Source organism: Primulina huaijiensis, chromosome 18 (genome assembly GCF_012295235.1).
Source record: "Primulina huaijiensis isolate GDHJ02 chromosome 18, ASM1229523v2, whole genome shotgun sequence".
Taxonomy (NCBI): Eukaryota; Viridiplantae; Streptophyta; class Magnoliopsida; order Lamiales; family Gesneriaceae; genus Primulina; species Primulina huaijiensis.
Genome location: NC_133323.1, coordinates 4,016,647 through 4,036,816, shown reverse-complemented (window position 1 = coordinate 4,036,816; position 20,170 = coordinate 4,016,647). Strand labels below are relative to the sequence as shown.

General features: G+C 33.9%; 2 protein-coding genes across 3 annotated transcripts; both read left to right on the top strand.

Annotated features, from left to right (window-relative positions):
* The first annotated feature begins 207 nt into the window (after nt 1–207).
* LOC140964391 (uncharacterized) lies at nt 208–7,343 on the top strand. 2 transcript variants are annotated; one of them, XM_073424118.1, is made up of 12 exons: nt 208–443; nt 2,677–2,933; nt 3,395–3,592; nt 3,699–3,783; nt 3,896–3,971; nt 4,381–4,557; nt 4,652–4,754; nt 5,187–5,296; nt 5,466–5,555; nt 5,657–5,737; nt 5,844–6,692; nt 7,134–7,343. In XM_073424118.1, exons 2-12 carry the CDS (start codon nt 2,705–2,707, stop codon nt 7,224–7,226), a joined length of 2,091 nt encoding a protein of 696 aa, XP_073280219.1. In that variant the 5' UTR covers nt 208–443; nt 2,677–2,704; the 3' UTR covers nt 7,227–7,343. The 2 variants fall into 2 exon arrangements, with proteins under 2 accessions (XP_073280219.1, XP_073280220.1); XM_073424119.1 differs by having other exon boundaries at nt 6,953–7,343.
* Nucleotides 7,344–14,184: 6,841 nt separating this feature from the next.
* Nucleotides 14,185–17,168, top strand: LOC140964167 (uncharacterized). Its single transcript, XM_073423719.1, has 2 exons — nt 14,185–14,903; nt 16,703–17,168. Exons 1-2 carry the CDS (start codon nt 14,604–14,606, stop codon nt 16,859–16,861), a joined length of 459 nt encoding a protein of 152 aa, XP_073279820.1. The 5' UTR covers nt 14,185–14,603; the 3' UTR covers nt 16,862–17,168.
* Nucleotides 17,169–20,170: the final 3,002 nt, after the last annotated feature.

The following is a 20,170-nucleotide window of genomic DNA, read 5'->3' as shown; positions in this document are numbered from 1 at the left end:
TTGTTCGTTGTGTTTTGATAAACGTTATTCTGTAAAAATATTTACATTATAAAATATTTTAATAATTTACATTATATTTACTTTTTGAATATCAAAATAATGATCGGAGTATATTTGTTACGTGTATGTAATAAGTGTTATTTTTTACTTTATTTAATTTATTTATATACTTCGTACTTAGTAATTGAAGCACATTTGGTCGGGCTTATCTCATTCTTTATTATAACGGTTCCATTTCGTTTTCAATTGCTTCGGCCACAAACTCGCATTCCAGCGGTTTCACCAATTTCTCTATTTCATGTGCATCAACCTTCCCCTCTTCTTCCTCCCACCGACGCTTCTGTTTTCTATCTTCAATTGAATTTTTTTCCCGGTGACCAATTGGGCCAAAGCACTGAGGTTGGATAAGAAGTAGTTTTACGAACAAACTGTCTCCTATTCAGGTACAATTTTTATTTATAAAGTAGAGTACTCTGCACTAATTTTCTTTTGGAGAACAATTTTCGTAGAGGCCCGATTTTGTTTGTTTGTTTGTCGATAGTCCAGTGTTACTCTCTTGAGGTTGTGATAAAAGAACCACCTTTGTGTTTTTGAATCTCTATTTCATGTTCTTCGATCAATCAAAAGCATTTTTGGTAATTGCTCCAAAATTATTTTCCCTCCATCGTCATGGCTAAGAGTAATGACATCTTGCCAAATTATCTTTGTTATAAATTCAGAGTTGATGTAGACAAATTATTTTCAAATTAATCAAGTTTTAAATATTTATGCATAATCAATCCCTTTTCATATTTTTCTACTGTAATTTCTTATGTTTTTATCGAACGATTATGGAAGAAGTTCGTGGATTTCGGGGCTTATAAGAAGTTCGTGGATTTACGAATTTTTTATTTTCATTGTTCTATTTACTGAATATTGAAAGATTAGTACAAACATGTGGAATAGTTTTTATAATTTCTATTTGGATTAAAGCAAAATATAGTCTGTGTTTCGGAAATAGTTTAAATCTAATGAAGTTAATTTCATAATTGTTTTTGTCGTCACTTTATATCTGCCACAGCTAGAATTTGTAGGCTTTATCTTCAGAAAGTGATCTTTTTACAATATTTGGGTTTTTTTGGCAAAGAAGAGAAGAAATTGCCAATTCCTACTACATTTGCCATGTATCTAGTAAAATCCTTGCAGTGGGTTCACCTTTTATTCGGACATATCCGTTATTTATGCCACGCCTTCATAGATTGATCTTTTTGTTTTTTATATGTTTGATGTTGTACTCTGGTAATATGTATACTTTTCTCATTATGCTAATTGCTAGAGCAGATTCGATGATTTAGCTTATGCATATAACATGTTTGATAAAAATGCCTACAGATAAATATTTTTTAATTGCTTTTTGATCAAGTTATTGACTGAATTTAGAAGAAAAATTTGAGGTTTTTATGGGCAACAGCGTTTACTTCTTTCACATTGAAGTCTTTGGTTCGCCATCATTTTACAAGGGATTTACCACTTTTGATATTATATGCTTCAAATGATTCTTTTTTATGATTAAAACCTATATTATAGTGTGGAAAACAAAATGTGTTTGGTCAATTGATTTATAAGCTTTAGAATCCATCGCCTTTCATGTTTCGAGTATGAAATGTTGAGTTTCTCTCTTTTAAGGTGAATGCTTTCATATTTACATGATTTTAAAGTATAAAAACTTTTAAGCTAATAAATTCATCTATGTANCCCCCCCCCCCCCCCCCACCCGCCCTTAAATTTTGGACTTACAATCACTATTCATTTAGTCAAAGCTATCATGTCTGATCAAGTCGTTCAATCACTCAATGGTTACCAACGGCAAAAATAATACAGTCTATGCAAATCTGGATGTCTCTTTTCATGTGACTGAGCTACAAGGCGATAGCAGAAATGTTGAAGCTATTGTTTTACATTAAAAATTTGTGTTCATGTTGTCACTTGGTTTGAATATGTCTTGGTTATTATTGTTTTACATTTGTATATATTCTATACTTTGGAGAGACACTTCGCGTATGCCCCGATGACTAGTATTTATCTATGTTACAAGATGGTCTCTTAATGTTTGATAGCACGTTTCATAGGAAACATCAAAATTACGAATGTAATCCACTGCTTCTCATTGACTGCATTTTATGTTGACACAAAGGTGTTTTGTGCTAATAATATGCTTCGATTGGGTGTACACAGTGGCTCCATTTCTACAGTGTTTTATTTGCTAGCAATTACCTCTTTCTTTTCCTTGTTTGATTTTCATGGAATATTTCTTGTTTGAAACACATAAGCGTAAGGAACGTTTTAGTAAAAGTGGTTACTTTTATTGTGTTTTTGACTGTTTAGATCTCTTGATAAAATTTTCATGTGGGCATGTCATTGCTTTACAGATTAGCGGTTGTGGCTACAAATGTTATACTGTTTGATCATACAAATTAGGAGAGGCTTGATGGTTACTTCTCGGGGTGCTTATTGGACAGATCCAAATAATTGAATTTAATAGTCGTGTCTATGTTAGTAGTAATTCAAAATTATTATGTTTTTAAAATTTACGTATATTTATGTATTGTATGACACACACAATGTGTGTCCTTCGGTTGCTAGTTATTAATAGACTTCAGTCTCTTGTCATTTTTTTTTGTGGTGTGGGTGAAATAGAATCACGCCATTGATTTTCAATCAACACATGGCGCGAGGCCTTCGTCTCCCTTTCTGCATTCAGGCAAAAACGACAACGTTCAGGTTCCCCTCCCTTTCGCGAATCTCAGCAGTCCACCAATCATGTAGCGTTGATCGGTCTGGTGGCGTTCGAATTTTCTGCTGCCAGCAGGAGCACCCCATTGACATGGCCCTTTACATGGACAGATTCACTAAAAGAATGGAGATGGCTGGACTAAAGCCCCATCACCGCATTGGTTAGTAATTTTAATGTACTCTACGCGTGTATTTTAGCTTGTTATCTCCTGCTGCTTTGTCTTCTGTGTGTCAGAGGCAAGCAGATGGGATGAGAAAATTATCTTGGCTGAATTTCTGGGCTACTGTTCTTACATGCTGTGATTTTCTAGTTGTATAAAGTTGAAGCTTTGTTTTGTTATGTGGTGCTGGAGGGTTTGTAAGCAACTAAGTTAGCTCAACAAGTTCTGACTGGTTGTTTTTGCTGGCCATTGAACTTTTGTATAGTTAATTGGTTGGTTGCTTTTGCTGCTTACTAACTTTCGTTTTGTTCTTTTTGTGATGATATGGTTTGAAATCAAAAAATATGACAATTAAACTTCCATTTGTCTCTCTTCTGTTTTAATCCTATACTATCTATAATTAGTTTCATAGTTTGTCATCTTGTCAATGATGTAATTGTAACTGATGATGTTTTCTTCAGCAATTGCCGTCTCTGGTGGCCCAGATAGCATGGCCCTCTGTGTATTAACTGCTGCTTGGAAAACTGAGACATGTGATGCTGCTATCGACAAAAGAAGCAAGTCGATTGATGGGCTTTTGGCCATCGTCGTGGATCATGGATTGCGAACAGAAAGTACAGATGAAGCAAAACTAGTTTACAATAGAATTACCGATATGGGTACATATATTTGCTACTTTTGTTGGGTGGTTTGGACGAAGTTTTATCTTGAATCTTTTATGGATTTCACTGGATGTTGGATATATATAATGTAGGCGTTCTGTAGGAATCAAATGTGAAGTTGCTCGTTGTGAATGGTTGGATGGAAGGCCCAAGCCTGGTAACTTGCAAGAAGCAGCTCGCAATAAGAGGTGATTTGTCTTGTGTTTGAAATTTTCTTCCTCAACCCTTCCATATTACCTTCGAAGTGAAAGAATACCTGATAAATTTGTTATTTCCACCTCTGAACCTCTAAATTTTCAGGTACGATATCTTACAAAATATCTGTGTACAGCAGCAGATTGGTATATTGTTGGTTGCACATCATGAAGATGACCAGGTTTTTAGCATGTTCAGTTTCCATCTCCTTTTTGTTTCAGTTAATCTCTTTTGTGTTTTATTTTATTTCTTCTGTTGACAAACTTAATTTGTATGCTTTTCCTGTTGTGTGGAGCTACCCTGCCCGCTCTCATTGGTGTATGATGCCTATGAAACTAATGACTGTTTTGTGTCTGCTGAATTGTTAGGAAAATTTCCAAGTCCAGCTTTCCAATACCCGCTCTGCTTTTTCTTTTTTTGTACTGATATTTTTTTGGCTCACAAAGTTTGAATATTAGCTGGTAAAGATGCATTCTAACAGATTTTTTGTGAATAATTTGAATATCATTGTTAAGAATGAATTCTAACATAAACTTTATACTTATAAATTAGACAACAAATTGTGATTGCTAAGACAGCAAAAATTGCAGGCAGAGCTATTCATTCTCAGATTATCTAGGAATAGTGGTGTGCTTGGGCTTGCTGGGATGGCATTTACATCTCAAATGTTCCCAGTGTTTCCTGATTTTAGTGGTGAAGCATCGAAAGCTCGTGGTATTTTATTAGTTCGACCACTTCTGGAGTTCTCAAAAGAAGACATGTATAATGTTAGTCTTCGTTGACTTTCAGTGATGCTAGATATTTTCCTCTGCTTACTAGTTTCTTAAGAGCTAGGTACAGTTATATTTGTTAGTATTTCAGATATGTCGAGGTGGTAATCGATTATGGGTGGAAGACCCAACAAATCAGAGTTCGTTGTATGCTCGAAATAGGATCAGAATGTCCTTGAATGGCTTGCCAGCATGTAAGTTGATATGTTGACTAGCGTGCCTGATTAAATGAACTGTAATGAGTACTAGTATTAAGCGGGTCTAATTCTTTTGAGTGACAAGTCCTAGAATTTTCAATTATAAGACTATATAGTTGTTTACATAAAGACATACGTAAAATGCATGATCTTTCTCGAGGCTGAATTGCTTGCCATATGTTGATGGTGCAGAATCTTACTTAAATTGAATCGAGTTAGTGGATTCAATCATTTTTAAGTCAGATAATATAAATGATATGACGAGTTGAATTCAGTTATTAATTAGCATATTAATTCTGAGCGTCATAACAAATACTCCTGTTCATAATCTTAATATTTTTTAAGTTTGGTTGACACAATTTTGCAATATTTCTGAATTTAGAATTAGCAAATCGCCACATTTAAAGATTTCACTCTGATTTGCTGCAGCTATATTCAAGGCTGAGTTATTAGAAGTCGTATCAGCATGTCGGAAAACACGAACATATGTTGACAAACTTTGTCGATGGTTGGTGAATCAGGCTGTGACCATCATGCCTGTATGTTTCCTTCATTACTTGAGATGCAATTGGTTTTGATACAGGTTTACTGCTTTACAATCCTGAGACATATTCATTGTCAATACATTAATGTAACGATTAGTAACATTACGTATCCTCATGATTTGATTCTCCCAACTCTGACTCCATTTGGAAACTTCTTTTCCAGCATGGATATGCTATTATTGATCTACAAACTCTCCATTCAACTGAAGTAAAGGACTTGTGCATTGCAAAGTTTATTGCCTTGGTGGTGCAGGTAATGTTATTTTAATATTGTTATCTCATGTTGGTGTCCCCTTAAGATGGTTTTGCATTGGCATTATCGGATTACTAAAGCTTGTCTTGAATGTTTTTCAGTTCATTTCGCAAAGACATAAGCCAGTTCGGGGCAAAGCATTGAGATTGCTATCGAACTACCTTCGTACTTTCCCATGCCAGGTTAATACAAAGAATTGAATTTTGTTGAGAGAGTTCAGAACATATTGTAGAAAGTTTTGCTCTTTGCTCTAGCTATCTAATAGGTTACATTCTGCAATTTTTTCAGGCATGTCTAACTGTGGCTGGTTGTTACCTTTGTCCAGCTCCAGGATCCAAAGGAACTAAGGTCCTGGTATGCTGTTCTATTATGTCTCCTTTTCCTCTGGACTTGAAGTTGTTTTCAACACACACTTATGAAGGACAAAATAGCTTTCCTGCTAACCACATAGAGCAGATTTTGAAAAAAGATGAAACATATTCAGATAAATTTATCCCAGACACTCTGGCTGTTCCTTTTTTAGATGCAAACTCCTCTGATTCTGTTCTATTGGAAGCCAAAAGGCTTGGTATTCTCAGTGACTCTGCCCATGAGATCATTGCTTCCTTGCAGAAGAAAGAAAGTGAAAATTTTAGATCCAAATCTGATATTATCTCTGACTTTGAGTTAGATGATGTGGAATCTTCAGTTGCAGCTCCAAGCCGGTCTCTTTCTCCTGGGCAAGTAGGGTATTACATGAATAGATTTATATTGAGTTGGAGAATTGGCAATGTAATTCCATCTGAAGTTTCGTATGCGGATGAGGTTTTCTTCCAGGAGGATATGGATGTAGAACAATGTTGTTGCACTTCTTGCTTGATTGATTATGAGATGGTGGCTGATGTGCGTCACATGATCGATGCTGATTGGATATATCTTTCTGACTTGTCCAAGCTGACATATGTTGGGGATACCGGACCACAAAATCAATCAACTTCAAAGTCCAACAAGCAAATGGCAGGGAAAACAAATTTGTGTCTGAATCATGCTATATTATCAGCACAAAGAGCTCTCGTGTCCTTAAAGTTTATCCCTGTTGCTGCAAGAAGAGCTCTTCCTGTCCTAGTCAGTCCTCAAGGAATATTACTAAGCATTCCGGTACGTCACTTGTCCTTTCTACTTGCTAACTTTGTTTAATGTCTGAAGCGAGTTAAATGGTGATTGAATGCTGCATTCCGGGCCACCATCTTTACTTTCTAATTTACATCATTTAATGATTTTCAGCTACTTGACAGCCAAAGAGCATGTCAAACTGAATGTTTCAAATTGTCATGTACTTTCATTACTCTTTTTCTTGCATAGACATGTTATCTTTAAGGTATATGTTACCTGTCTTTCTTTCCTTCTGGTGGTGAAAGGATATGTTTTCTTCGGCTCGTGAGGTGTTCAAGTTCATAAGGATATTTACAGTGCTCCACTGAGGGGGTGACCATCATCTCTCATTGGGTTCACCCCTGACTGGTCTAATCATTGATTTAACTTCATGTGATTAACATGGTTTTACAGAGGATTTAAAAGCTTTTTAACCGTCTTTTTCAGAGCATTGGCTTCGCACGTTGTCCCCGTATGAAGGTTGCTGCTGTATACTATCCAAGGGTACCCTTGGGTGGTGGGCATAGCTCGTTTCTGTAAGTTCGAACGGAGTGAAAAACTAAATGTGAGCATTAATGAATTTTATTAGGCTTGCTAACTCGGGTTCTTTTTCCTATTTTTTTTAATAGAAAGCTAATCTGAGAATGGAATTCCATATCTCGTCTCTCTTTGAAAGCCAATGTTTTAGAACATAATGGCATGCTTTGATTACTATATCTTTTATAAGGTGGAAAGGAGATTTAGAAGATCTTGGTTAATGTGTTATAATATTCGTGATAACTAATAAAATATGTTTAGTAGCATAGTATAGTATAGGACTTATTATTATCGGACTATATTTCATATTCTTGGCTCATGGGCTCTTCAAAAGTGAGTTTCTGTTTTTGAGAATGTTAGATTTCATATTTAATCTACAAATATTCATTATCAGTTCTTGCAAATTGAGATGGGGCAAGGATTTTACCTTAATTATCGAGACTTTATTATTATAAAAATCTCTTAAGATCAGTTCAATGACGTAGTTTGAAAGGGTTTATTTTGACTTAAATGTTTCATTGTTCATTGATATGAAAAATAAATAAATGTTTTATGTACCATATCAATGCAAGAAACGGGGATACTTGTCCAAAATAGGGAGGATTAAATCTATCCAAACTATGATTATGTCGTGTTTGGTCCGTGGAATGATTTCTCGGCATCAATAATGATGTTGCTTCCAAGTTGAGAATAAAATCCTACCCTAACTATTACCCCGCCTACTAATATTGTTTCTTTGATGAAAACTTGATTAATCTAATTGTTGAGTGGTAACAATTGTCTTTGTTGGGAGAATATTCGAAATATGATGTTTGTGTTGTTGTACGATTTAAAATATTAGTGTTGCTTTATAACTTCCTCAACTACAATTTTTGGTAAAGTGGTAAGAATTTAGTCATACCATTGTCATTGTCACATGTGCGATTCTGTTGAATTGTAAATAGTGCAATTATTGAGAAGAAGACTGTTGAAGTACATAGGTCTTGTTGGGAAAGAAAAGTGTGATGTTTGAGTTGTTGTAATATTTAAAAGGTTAAAGTTCATTGTTAACATCAACTATAAATTTTAGTAAAGTGAAATTAATTGATCTTATACTAATGACATATATATATATATATATGGATTATTTAGTCAATCTAAATACCAGATTAACTTAATCATATTTGAACACACCTATAGCTCTTGAAAAAAATTTCTCAAAACATTTAAAACACTAATCGATCAGCAATCAATGTTGATCTCTTCACTCGTGAATCCCTTTATTTCACTTTTTTCTTCTGATTTTATTTATAAAAAAGTCTTTATAATTTTTTTTAATGATATAGATTATACAAGTATTTCGTTTTTTCTTTGAAGTAAGGCTTTCTGTCTCTGACTATGTGAAAATTTACTTCCTATTTAGCCAATGAAGCAAGTTCGCAATGTTTTCTCTTTTTTCAACTAAAATTTTGATCAACACGTAACCAGAATTAGTGAGCCCAAACTGAAGCAGTAGTGTGGTCCCAGCCAGAGTCCAATAATCCAACATTTGATGCTTCATCGAAAGAAGAGAAAGTAGTAGATATTAGTCAAGTGGACACAAAATTTATTATAGTGATCGTTTTTTAAACAAATAGCTACAAAATTCTAAATCATAATTGATTCAACAAAAAATTGCTAATTCATAAATCTCGTGGAATTTTTTTAATTCCCAGTCATGTGTAATTAAGTCAAAAGGTTGGTGGAAGATATTATTTTCATTGATAGATTAAATAATAATAATAATAATAATTCTATTTTTTAAAGTTGAAATTACTTGATAATGATTACATTTCGGTCACCATTTCTTTATTACATATGAATTAGTTGTTGGCACGCTTTCGTCATAACTGTAAATGTCAACACACAATTTTGCGTTAAAACTGACAATTTTCNCTAACAAACTAACAACTATTTTGATGCCATGTAATTTATTTAATAAAATATGATTTTTCTGTTGTAAATTTAATATTCAATATCAATACATTCAAAAAGTGCATGAATGTATTAAAAAAATGCATGGCTGGAAAAAGGGAACTAATATTCAATGATTTGGAGACACGGTGTATGTGATCGTTTGATATATTTTGAATATCTCTGAAATAATTTTTTTTTAAAAAAAAAAAATACTTCATTTAATAATAATAATAATAATACTTTTTTTAAAAAAAACTACTTAAATTAATAAGACAAAAACTTGTATGAGACGGTCTCACGGGTCGTATTTTGTGAGATGGATCTCTTATTTGGGTCATTCATGAAAAAGTATTACTTTTTATGCTAAGAGTATTAATTTTTATTGTGAATATCGGTAGGGTTGACCCGTCTCACATATTAGGATCCGGGAGACGGTCTCACAAACCCCACTCAATTAATAATAATAAAAAAAAAATTGTAAATAGGCCTACTAACCACTTGGTATGTTAACTAAAGTTGGAGAAAACATGAGCTTGAAAACAACTCATCCAACCTTATCCCCTCGTTTGCATCCAAAATTTGCTCTGAATTGTTAAATATATTTATTCAAGAGGATTGCAAATTTCTTATTATTTTTTTATAAAAAAAAAAACTTTAGATTTCTTACTCCGCCAAATGTCCAATCTACCCCTACTTGACAGGGATGCGGTCCACACAGTGGCTTTTTCAACTCACGCCCACACAAACTCACGTGCGAGGCTGCTCCACTGCACGCGCACCACCTCATTACTTTTGACTTGTGGGGACGTTGACTATCGAGACGGTTGGATAAGGATTTGAATCTGTGGGAGTGATCTAAGCCGTTGATTGAGTGGAGAAAAAGAATACAACATTTGTTGGTGGGAATCCTGAGAAAGCCGACAATTTGAGAGTTGATGTGTCGGCTTACCATTCTAAATAATTCAATGCTCTATTAAATGCACACTTCAATTATTTTAATTTTAAATATATATATAAATTATTGGATTTAACATTTTTTATGTTCGATAATTTTTATGTTCTTCATAATAATTTTTTAATTAGAATTCAGCATTGTTTTATTTCAGCAGGCCTTAGAGGTTGAAACTTATAAATTTAAGAATAGGTCTCTTGTGAGACGGTCTCACGAATATTTATCTATGAGACGGGTCAACCCTACCGATATTCACAATAGAAAGTAATATTTTTTCATGAATGACCTAAATAAGAGATATGTCTCACAAAACACGACCCGTTTACCTAAATTCAAATTAACCAAGTCCCCGACACACCGTATGGTCTTATTCAGTTCTTGTTTATCGAATGAATGAAGATTAAAAAAATTATTATTTATCTAAAATTAATTTCTTTTGTATTAACAACATCATCAATAACAAAAAAATGATAATTTTATTAAGAAGGTGACCCGGTGTGAGGCCCTGCCACGTGGAAAATGCTGGGTTTTTTTAATATCTCGACAAAGAATTTGAGTGCAAAGTTTTATCTTTTTAGTGAACAAAAATTGTGGCTATAAAATAATCACGCGGCAACTTCCATAACTTTCCATTGATCAAGTAAACATGTTCATTCACATGTGCTAATATTAATTAATTAAATGTATATGATAACAAAATACTTTTATTTAAAACATATTTGAATAAATGTGCACAAAACCCATATGCTCAATAAATTATATATCAAGATTTAATATATTTTAATTGACAAGATGAATATTGCAAAAAAAAAAAATGTTAATAAAAATTAAACATTGTTATTGTTGTTTAATAGAGTAGGTCTCTTGTGAGACGGTCTCACGAATCTTTATCTGTGAGACTTTTGTGAGACCGTCTTACACAAATTTTTATCTGTTTAATATTACTTAGTCATGATTGTATTATAGAATCATATTATATATGTTTGCAAAAAGACATTGATTTTTTATATATATAAAAAATACTTTCTTGGTTTTGACAAATGTCAAATAAGGGCGTGGTAGGAAAAAACAAGACACTGGACCCGAATTAATTTTGGTCCATGAGTTTGGGGTCGTTTCTTCTAGTTGTGAATACTCGCATTTATTTTTTTATTATTTTGATATTAAATCATATCTTAAATTCTTTTTTAAAAGGATAAGCCATAAATATATGATCGAAACATCCAAATTTTCAGTATTATTATTATTTTTTTTTATCAATCAACCCAATCCAAAGTAGCACCTTCAATTAGCCCAATCCAAAGTAACAACTTTAAAAGAAATTTGTTCATATAAATTGGCTGGGACTCATCTTCTCCAAGTGTAATTAACAGCATAGGCGCATTTTGGTCCACATTTGCTTTTGTTGAAATGAGTGAACAATTGTACTTTTACTTTAGTCAGATTCATACGCATAATAAATATGTTGTGCTCGTGTCCCCATCATGTTGGCTTCCTGGTTGTAATGAAAAATCCAAGACGGCTTAGAATTTTTTTTTTTTGAAAAAACAATTGAACCCAATACAAGAAGGCAGATTTAACAGTGACAGGTACGCAAATTTTTGTTAGATTTTCATTTGAAAAAACTTAATAATTTCCCTTAATAATACGAGTGATATTAGTTATGGCGGCAACACATCGAAAATCAATTTTACTCGTTCTTTCAAACTCTAGCAGTTAATGATCTTTTAGCCAAGTGATAATGGTGATATTCCAGGACTTATGAGATATTGAGTTTAAATATCACCTATGTGACTAGTTTAGATAGAAATTTTTTGGATTTAATATTTGTCTATGTTAGGTTAGAACAGTGTAAATGTGGTGTTTGAGTTATTGTATGATTTAAAATATTTGAGTTGTACGATTATTACCAGTTATATCTTTTGGTAAAGAGAAAACGGTCGGTCGTCCTATAATTAGTAGCAAAATCAAGGTCACATGTTCGATTCTCATTGATTACAAAGAGTGAAAATATTTAGAGAAATGTTGTTGGGGTATAATGATTGTCCTTATAGGCTAGACTAATTAAAACATGGTGTTTAAATTATTACATGTGTTAAAATATTTGAGTTGTACGATAGATTCACGTGTATATATTGTTTATGTTTAAATTCATAAAATGAAAATGAAAAAAAAAAATATATTAGAGTTGTTAAGAGAGTAAATGGGCTGGGCCCGTGCAACCAAATTAAAGATAAAAAGCAAAAGGGAGCTGGCAGGTCCCACGTGTTTACGATATAATGGGCCTAGGCTAGCCCTTGTCTTAAAATAGCTATTATGTATAGTACGGTGTACTAGCGTACGCCTGTAGCGCACATATATGCTACACGCTCTCCTATTTTCCGCTGTGTAATTCAGATACACCCCCATCCAAGCGGATTTTGCTCCATATTCTTGAACTATATTTATAATTTATATATTTACTCACTCTGCACTAAGTGAATTTCCCATGTAAAAAAATTATAAAAAATAGACGTAAATATATTACTTTAAAAATAAATTCAAGAAACATACAAAAATAAATAAATAAATACATACGTATATTGAACTAATTGAATCGTGGTTACACTAATCATCCTCCTGTACATACCAATTTGTGGAATTTAATCAAAACAACTCTTGTCACTTCTCGTATGATGTAATAACATAAACATCTCTATTATCTCATAAAAATTGAGCGCTGTATACGAACTTTTGGTCCGATTTCATTACATTACACAAATATCATTTTATATATTTATCCGTGAATAATACTATTTGCTTCATATGATTATTGGACAAAAACCGACAAAATTTCATCTACTATATCCGCTAAAATCTCATATCCGTGTTCTCATCTCCCGACTCCCATCTCTTCCTCTACATCCATAAATTCAAATTCAAATTCATGTTGCAAAATATACTCTATTTATTCAGTTTCTCCTCCTCCTAAACTCTTGCCCCTTCTTCAATTTGGTTTAATTTACTATATAAAATTATATTACTGTATAAAATTATGATATTTAGAATTTTATCGTACACGCAACGCGAAAGCTCCGGTTGCAGTGCTATATACAAAAAATTATTATTACTATATAAAATTTTATAACACACAATGCGTATACTCCGGTTGCTAGTATTTCAATAAGTAAAGACATGGATTCAAACTAAAAAACCTTCACCTCAACGTCACAAGAAGGAAAAATATTATAGTCACCATGAATTCAAGGATTTAATATAAAATTATTTTATACAATTAAAAGAAATATATTAGGTTCGAGTCCACTTAAATGGGTTTGTGTTTCTTTTCATCATTAGCTGGTCGTAATTAGTTGTGACTGATATTTTGATGGTATTATTTGTTAAAGATATAGAATGATTCTAATTAATACGGTGAACGATGACAAATCTTATTTAACCTAAAAAAAAAGAAGTATAATTATGATTTGATGATATGATACAAATTTTATTATATTTTAGATATATTTTATAATAGAGTAAGTCATCTGAGACTAACTCACATATGTGTTGTGAGACCAGTCAGCTTGATTTTATACTTGTTGTGAAAAATAAAAATTTTGACATAAAATATAATATTTTTTCATGAGTCGGATCGAGTCGAATATATTTCTCATAAAATTAACATGTCAGTCGATCTCATACGAATTTTTATATTACAGAAGATCTAGTTGTATTAAATTACAAAATTTCATATCGACTTAATTCTCCATCTATAAATATAGTATACTTTTCATATGCAATATCAATAATATTATTACGACTCGAACGTCGTAGTGATTTCATGTCACAATTTTCTTTTATATACATTAATGTAAATGGTTCTATTCATTTTATTAAATAAATTGGTTTGAGATCGTAAGTTCGTAGGTGTGAATTTTTTTCGATCGCATCGAATTTAAAAATTAGATATGTGATAAAATTTAAACAAATGCCTTATCTTCCCTCTCCCGAGAACTTGACCAAGTCTAACAAAAAGTCAAAATTAAGAGTCCTTAACTCGAAAGGAGGAAAAAAAAAAGGAAAATGGAGGTGCTAAAAAGAAACAAATTGCATGTGAACCAAAATCATCCACACAATCGCTCAGGCACACACTCAAACACATAAAAAAGCACGGGAAACAGAGCACAGCATATAAGATCCTTTCAACTGTCAAAAACAACCGAAGTTCCTGTAGCAAACAATTTCTTCACACTTATTTTCTTCAATCCAAATCCCAAAAAAGGTCTCATATCTACCCATTAAGGGATCTTATGTCGGTAGAATTATTGCACTCCATCTAGTTTTCATATTACTGTTCTTGATTTGCATTGAAGAAATCCCTTGGAAAAAGCATTTCCCTGTCTTCCCAAGCTGTTGCAACTGCCTATAGAAACTTCAGAACCCACCTTTAGTTTTTATGTTCGTGTGGAGCTTGAATATTGCTGAAAGTTTGAATCTTAAAGTGGGTTTTTGCAATGGGTGGGAAAGAAGATGGGTGGGGAGGCTGGACACCGGCGCCGAGTGGTGCGCCACCGTACTTGGAGAAAGATGACGATTGGACTCATTTTGACAACTCTGTCAACGCTGTTTCGTTTGGGTTTGTGGCCACTGCCATTCTCATTTCCATGTTTCTTGTTATGGCTATCTTTGAGAAGTTTCTCAGAACTACGTCGCCGGCGGTCACGGCGGCCGGTGGACGCCGGTTACAGTCCGATGTTGAGGCTCAGAATCGTGCTGGTGGCTTCAATGCGAAGCTTGGTTACCCATCTCCTAAAGTAAGCATCTCTTGGATTTATTATAATATTTTACGTGGGTATTATACATATGGTTTCTTGACTTTTCATCTCCTTTTTTCTTCTCTTTTGTTGCTCTTGTTTTTGCCCTTTATTGGTTGGTTCGCTCACTTCACTGTTTGGCACTTTGGATTAAAATTTTGGTTTTTTGATGAATACTTTTCTGACAAAAGCCCAACTATTTTTTTTCCCATTTCTTTTCATTTTTCCCAATTTTATATGCATTCATCTACTTGCCCGCAATGTTTTATCATCCGCGCCAGTTTCTTGATTTCGGTAGAAATTGGAAATACCGTGTCTTTATGTTGAGCTTTCCTTATTTTTTTTTTGTAAGATGTACACTCAACGTCAAAGCCTCTGCTTCTGACCAGGAGGAAGAAGAGTTCCGTGAATGGATGAAGTTAAAAATTTTATACTAGGGGACAACATAATATTTCTGTATATATAGATAACAGAACCATTTATAAATCTATATATGAAAACAAAATTGTAAGATACTGTTCCTGGTTCTGAGGCATACAGTCTGAAATATAAATAGTTTAAATTTGAGGGATAATGTTTTGTTTTGGGAAATTGTGAATGATAATCTATTTACAGTTAATTTATAAAAAGAAAATTGTGGATTTGGTACTGTGTTGTTTTTTTACACCATAAAGTCTTGAATTCTTTAAGAATAACAGCATGTGAACGTTCCTGGGATTTTGGCACGCTACTACGTATAATTACTAGTTCAAGAATTTGTTAGCTGGTTTCATGGTCCCTACTCCCATTAATGAGAGACGAAGCTTTAGTTAGGCCTTAAAAGTATACATTTCCTCATTCTATAGCTCATCCCCACCCCCCTTGTTGTGATGTACATTCACCTTTTGGCCCCAAAATATTATATTCTTTGTCGATGTATGTACTCGGATTTTAATATTATTAGAGCTCGAGCTCGATTTTACTGAGTCGGTTTGAATCTCGAAAAATGAGCTATTTTAGACTTCGATTCGGTTTGAGTTCCTGTTCAGATGTTCCAACATGGTGTTTGTCTTAGCAAAATTAAAAAATACTTTATTTAAATACATTGAAATGTATAATCTTCAGAGAGCCAGAGGACTAAACAACTTGTTGGGGACAGTATGTCAACCTTTGAAAACTAAAGTTTGTTTTCCTGTTAGTTTATTGTCTGCTTTCCCAGCTTTAATAATGTTCAAAACAAGCTAGGTTCCTTGTATATATACTGTGAATTATGGCTGTATTGAATTGTTTAATATTGTTTTGGATAATATAATATTAGTCCAATAATTTTTATTTTGAGACAATCTTAGTCATCTGTGCTTGTACGACGTTTATAAAGAATTGCTGTCCATATCATCAAGAACGATTTTCACATATTAAGGGTGCCAAGGGATGGTAACTCATGTCTTTGTTTCGTCCATCGCTTACTTAGGTTCTGAAACAAGCGGAGTTGAAAATAGTTATATTATTTATATATGTCTATTTATTATCCTCGTATTACAGATTTGTATATAATATCATTTCACGAGTCAAAGCAGTGCCTAAATAAGTAGCGAGAACGTGAATATTTTGATTGTAGGGGATGTGGTGTTTAGTCCCATCGAGGAGCCAAAAATCATTTTAGGAAGAGTAAATCTAGAAACTTACATGAAGAAAAATGCTTAATATTGTGCTCAAGAAAAAGAAAGTAACCTTAATAGTTTCAAGCTTAAACGTGAGAACGAAATGGTTTTGTTCTGCATTTTCTTGGACACTGACTCGTTTGAATTCATTTTTCCCAGATGTCCCTCAATGCCAAAGAAGTTTCGGTACTAATGCCTGGTGACACTGTTCCCAAATACATAGCCCATCCGGCCCCCATCCCTTGTCCCCCTGAACGGATCCCATGGCCATCGCATAAACAACTAACCAACTTACCCAATCATCCCAACTCGGCCTAAAGTCATCAGCATGTAATACGGAATCATGCATCACTCTTGTGAATTGTGATGAGCATGGAAGTTTAATCGAGGGGATGCAAAAACGAGACATCTTTTGGTTATTAGTCTTTGAGCATGATGTATATATATATATGTTTATCTATATTTGCTCTGGTCTCTGCTATATTATATGGCGAGACGAGCATTATTAATGAGATGCATTATCGTATTTTGTTCAATCCGTTGCCTTCGTCATAAAAGTTACACGGAACGCCGGGGGGTGGAACTTGTAAGACACGATTTTGTTATGAATTATTTATGGGATTAACATTTGAATGAAGTCGAAAATAAATCTTATTGGGGACATCAAGACTTTGATCATCGGTTCTTGGTAGTCATATGAGTTCCATCTCTATAAAATTTTCGAAAAAAATACTTCCACAATTTTTTTTTAAAATCTAAATTCAAAATAAAAATACGTGGAGCTGGACAGATAATCAATTGAACAATGCTGTGTATTTTATCTTATGTTTGATCCACGATTTTTTATTTTGTTAGTGGAGGCCACAAAATGGTGGGACACTGGTGAAAGATTTCTAGAACTTCTGTGTATAAAGAAAAAGGTTAGGACCACCGCCGAAACGAGTACATATATAAAACTGGTGAAATCTTGGGAAATATCATCATGCTTGGCCTTAAACTTGAGATTGATTTGTTCCACAGTTGAAGAATCCAATGCCTCGAACATATCAAAATATATTCCATGATGCAACTAATCTAAAATTTCCTTTATTTTCTTGAATTTGAATCTATGAGGCAAGTAATCTAAATTTTGTTGAACTGCTATTGGACCTAAATATTGAGCCCAACAAATGGGAGTAGAGAATTTCTTAGAACTTAGCTCCAGCTCATTTTCACTAGCTTGGGCCGTTGCTCACAAGTCAAGTTCGTTGAAAGTTTACCCAAAAAATTTGAGAGTAATTTTGATCAAATTTGTTTTCGAAAAATAACTCGTTCTTATATATACTTGAATATATTCAAATACATGTGGAATGGTCATTTTTCAAAAAATAAAAAATAAAAAATTTTATAAAGGTTATTTTGTTGACTATATTTTATATTGTTAAATTCAGCTGATAAGTATATGTTTTTATTATCATTTAGAGTAAGTTTCTTGTGAGACGATCTCACGAATCTTTATTTGTTAGACGGGTCAACCCTACCGATATTCACAATAAAAAGTAATACTCTTAGCATAAAAAGTAATAATTTTTCATCTATGACCCAAATTAGAGATTCGTATCACAAAATACGATCCGTGGACAGTCTCACACAAGCTTTTGTTTATCATTTATCTATTACTATTAGTATTGAGAGTATAATATTATATATTTATATATGAGTAAACTTACTTTAAATTTCCACACCCAAACTTAATTTTGCATTCAGTCATTATCAGAAAAATCACGTGTTTTCACTTCTTGATCCACAACAAAATTTGTTTGCACTCTCTGAACTCACATGTCTATTCTCGGATAAAAATCAAAATAAAACATTAAAATTATGATACTAATATATGTATCAACTGTTTCAGATTTAGATAATGATACATGATTTTTGAATATCAAAACATGTATAATAAATATTAATAGTAACGACACATTAGTCTTTTCGAATGAAAATCGATACGAAACGTTTAAAATATAATAATAATATATAATATTTGAATAACTACCCTTTCAAATATGATAGACATGGCCATTTGTATATATGTCGGTAAGATATCTTGATATTCCCTGTTATTAATAGAAATTGGGGCAAAGATTGCGGTTAAGAGGGTGAGATTCCTAGACAGTGACATAACATACAGGAAGCGTATTACACCACCAAGTTAATCTCGTGAATCGACTTACCTCAGCTGACCCCGAAACAGCATTATTAAATTATTTAATTCATTACTGCCACATGCCTAAACAATTTTTTCCTATTTTATATTTTAAATACAAATCAAGATCTCGAACTGGGTCAAGAGGTCAGTGTCACATATTCTTTAATTTAACTAATAAAATACCACACATTAAACAATCAATATATTTCCCTCCACTGACCTTTTGACTTTTACAACGTTCCCAGGCTACTTCGATTGACCAAAATAGCCCTTGACAATTACATCCAAGAACCTAAGTTAGTTCTTACAGAAAGATGAAACATTCGAAGGACACAAGTGGATTTTCCAGTAGCTCATTGCTAGTCATCGGCATCTGCTGCTGGTCCCTATTGTCCTCCGCCTCTTCTTCGAGCTTTCGGATCTTCTCGCCCGACCCACGACTCGGTGATTTACCCGTTTTCCTTGATGTTTGGATCCGACCCGCGATAGGTTTGACTGGACCAGAATCTGCACGCATCATCGGAGATCTTGATCTTCTCACGGGGATTTCGTCATTGCTGTCCTTCTTCTTCCCAGACCCGGTTCCAGCTCCGGTCCTAAAACGACCGGGTGACGGTTCCGATCTCCGATACGGGGATTTACCGGCAGACCTCTCTCTTTTGTATTCTACGGGAAACGACTGGTTCCCGACCCTGGCCGGTGACCTGTTTCTTCTTCCACTCACGACTTCGTTTTCGCGACAGTAGTTGTCTTTCTTCTCTGCGACGGAAGTAGAAACACTGAGGCTCTCGCTCACAGTGCTGCAGATCTCAGAGACCTCCTCGGAGACTTCCTCGTTACCGAAAACCACGTACGGCTTCTGGGGGACAACTCCGTTTCGGGGCTTCTTCTCGTCTAGAGGAGGCTTGGATAGTACTGGCATCAGTAATGATGCAGTCTTGACGAATGGAGTTTCAGTTCGTCCATTTTCTTGGAATCCAGGCGACGGGCGTTTGGGTATGGTGTGGGTCTCCGAGAGTACTTCTTTAACCGCCTCTTCTTCTTGGAGAGGATGCGTGGGAGGTGGAGATTTGCTGCTATGCTTCCTGTTGCTCTCGGGTCTCGAAATGTGGGAAGAGTCTGTGCTCACACAGCAACCCATTGGAAGCAAGCTTTCAGTGATTCAAGCTTTCATGGTTCAGCGGTCAAGGAGCTTTAATGGAGGTGGGAAGGGGGACGTGAATGAATTGAGGAGTCAAAATTGTTAATGTGTATTTATTGGGCTGGAGAAATTTTTGACAAGAAACACATGATTGACAACATTACTATTTTATTAAAATGTTTTCTCATATAAAGGTAATAAAACACATGATTGGCAACTTTCATTTTTTTAATGTATATAATTTATGTCTAAAATCTTGCATAGATGGTTAGAGTTGTTTTTTTTTTTTTAATCCAAAATA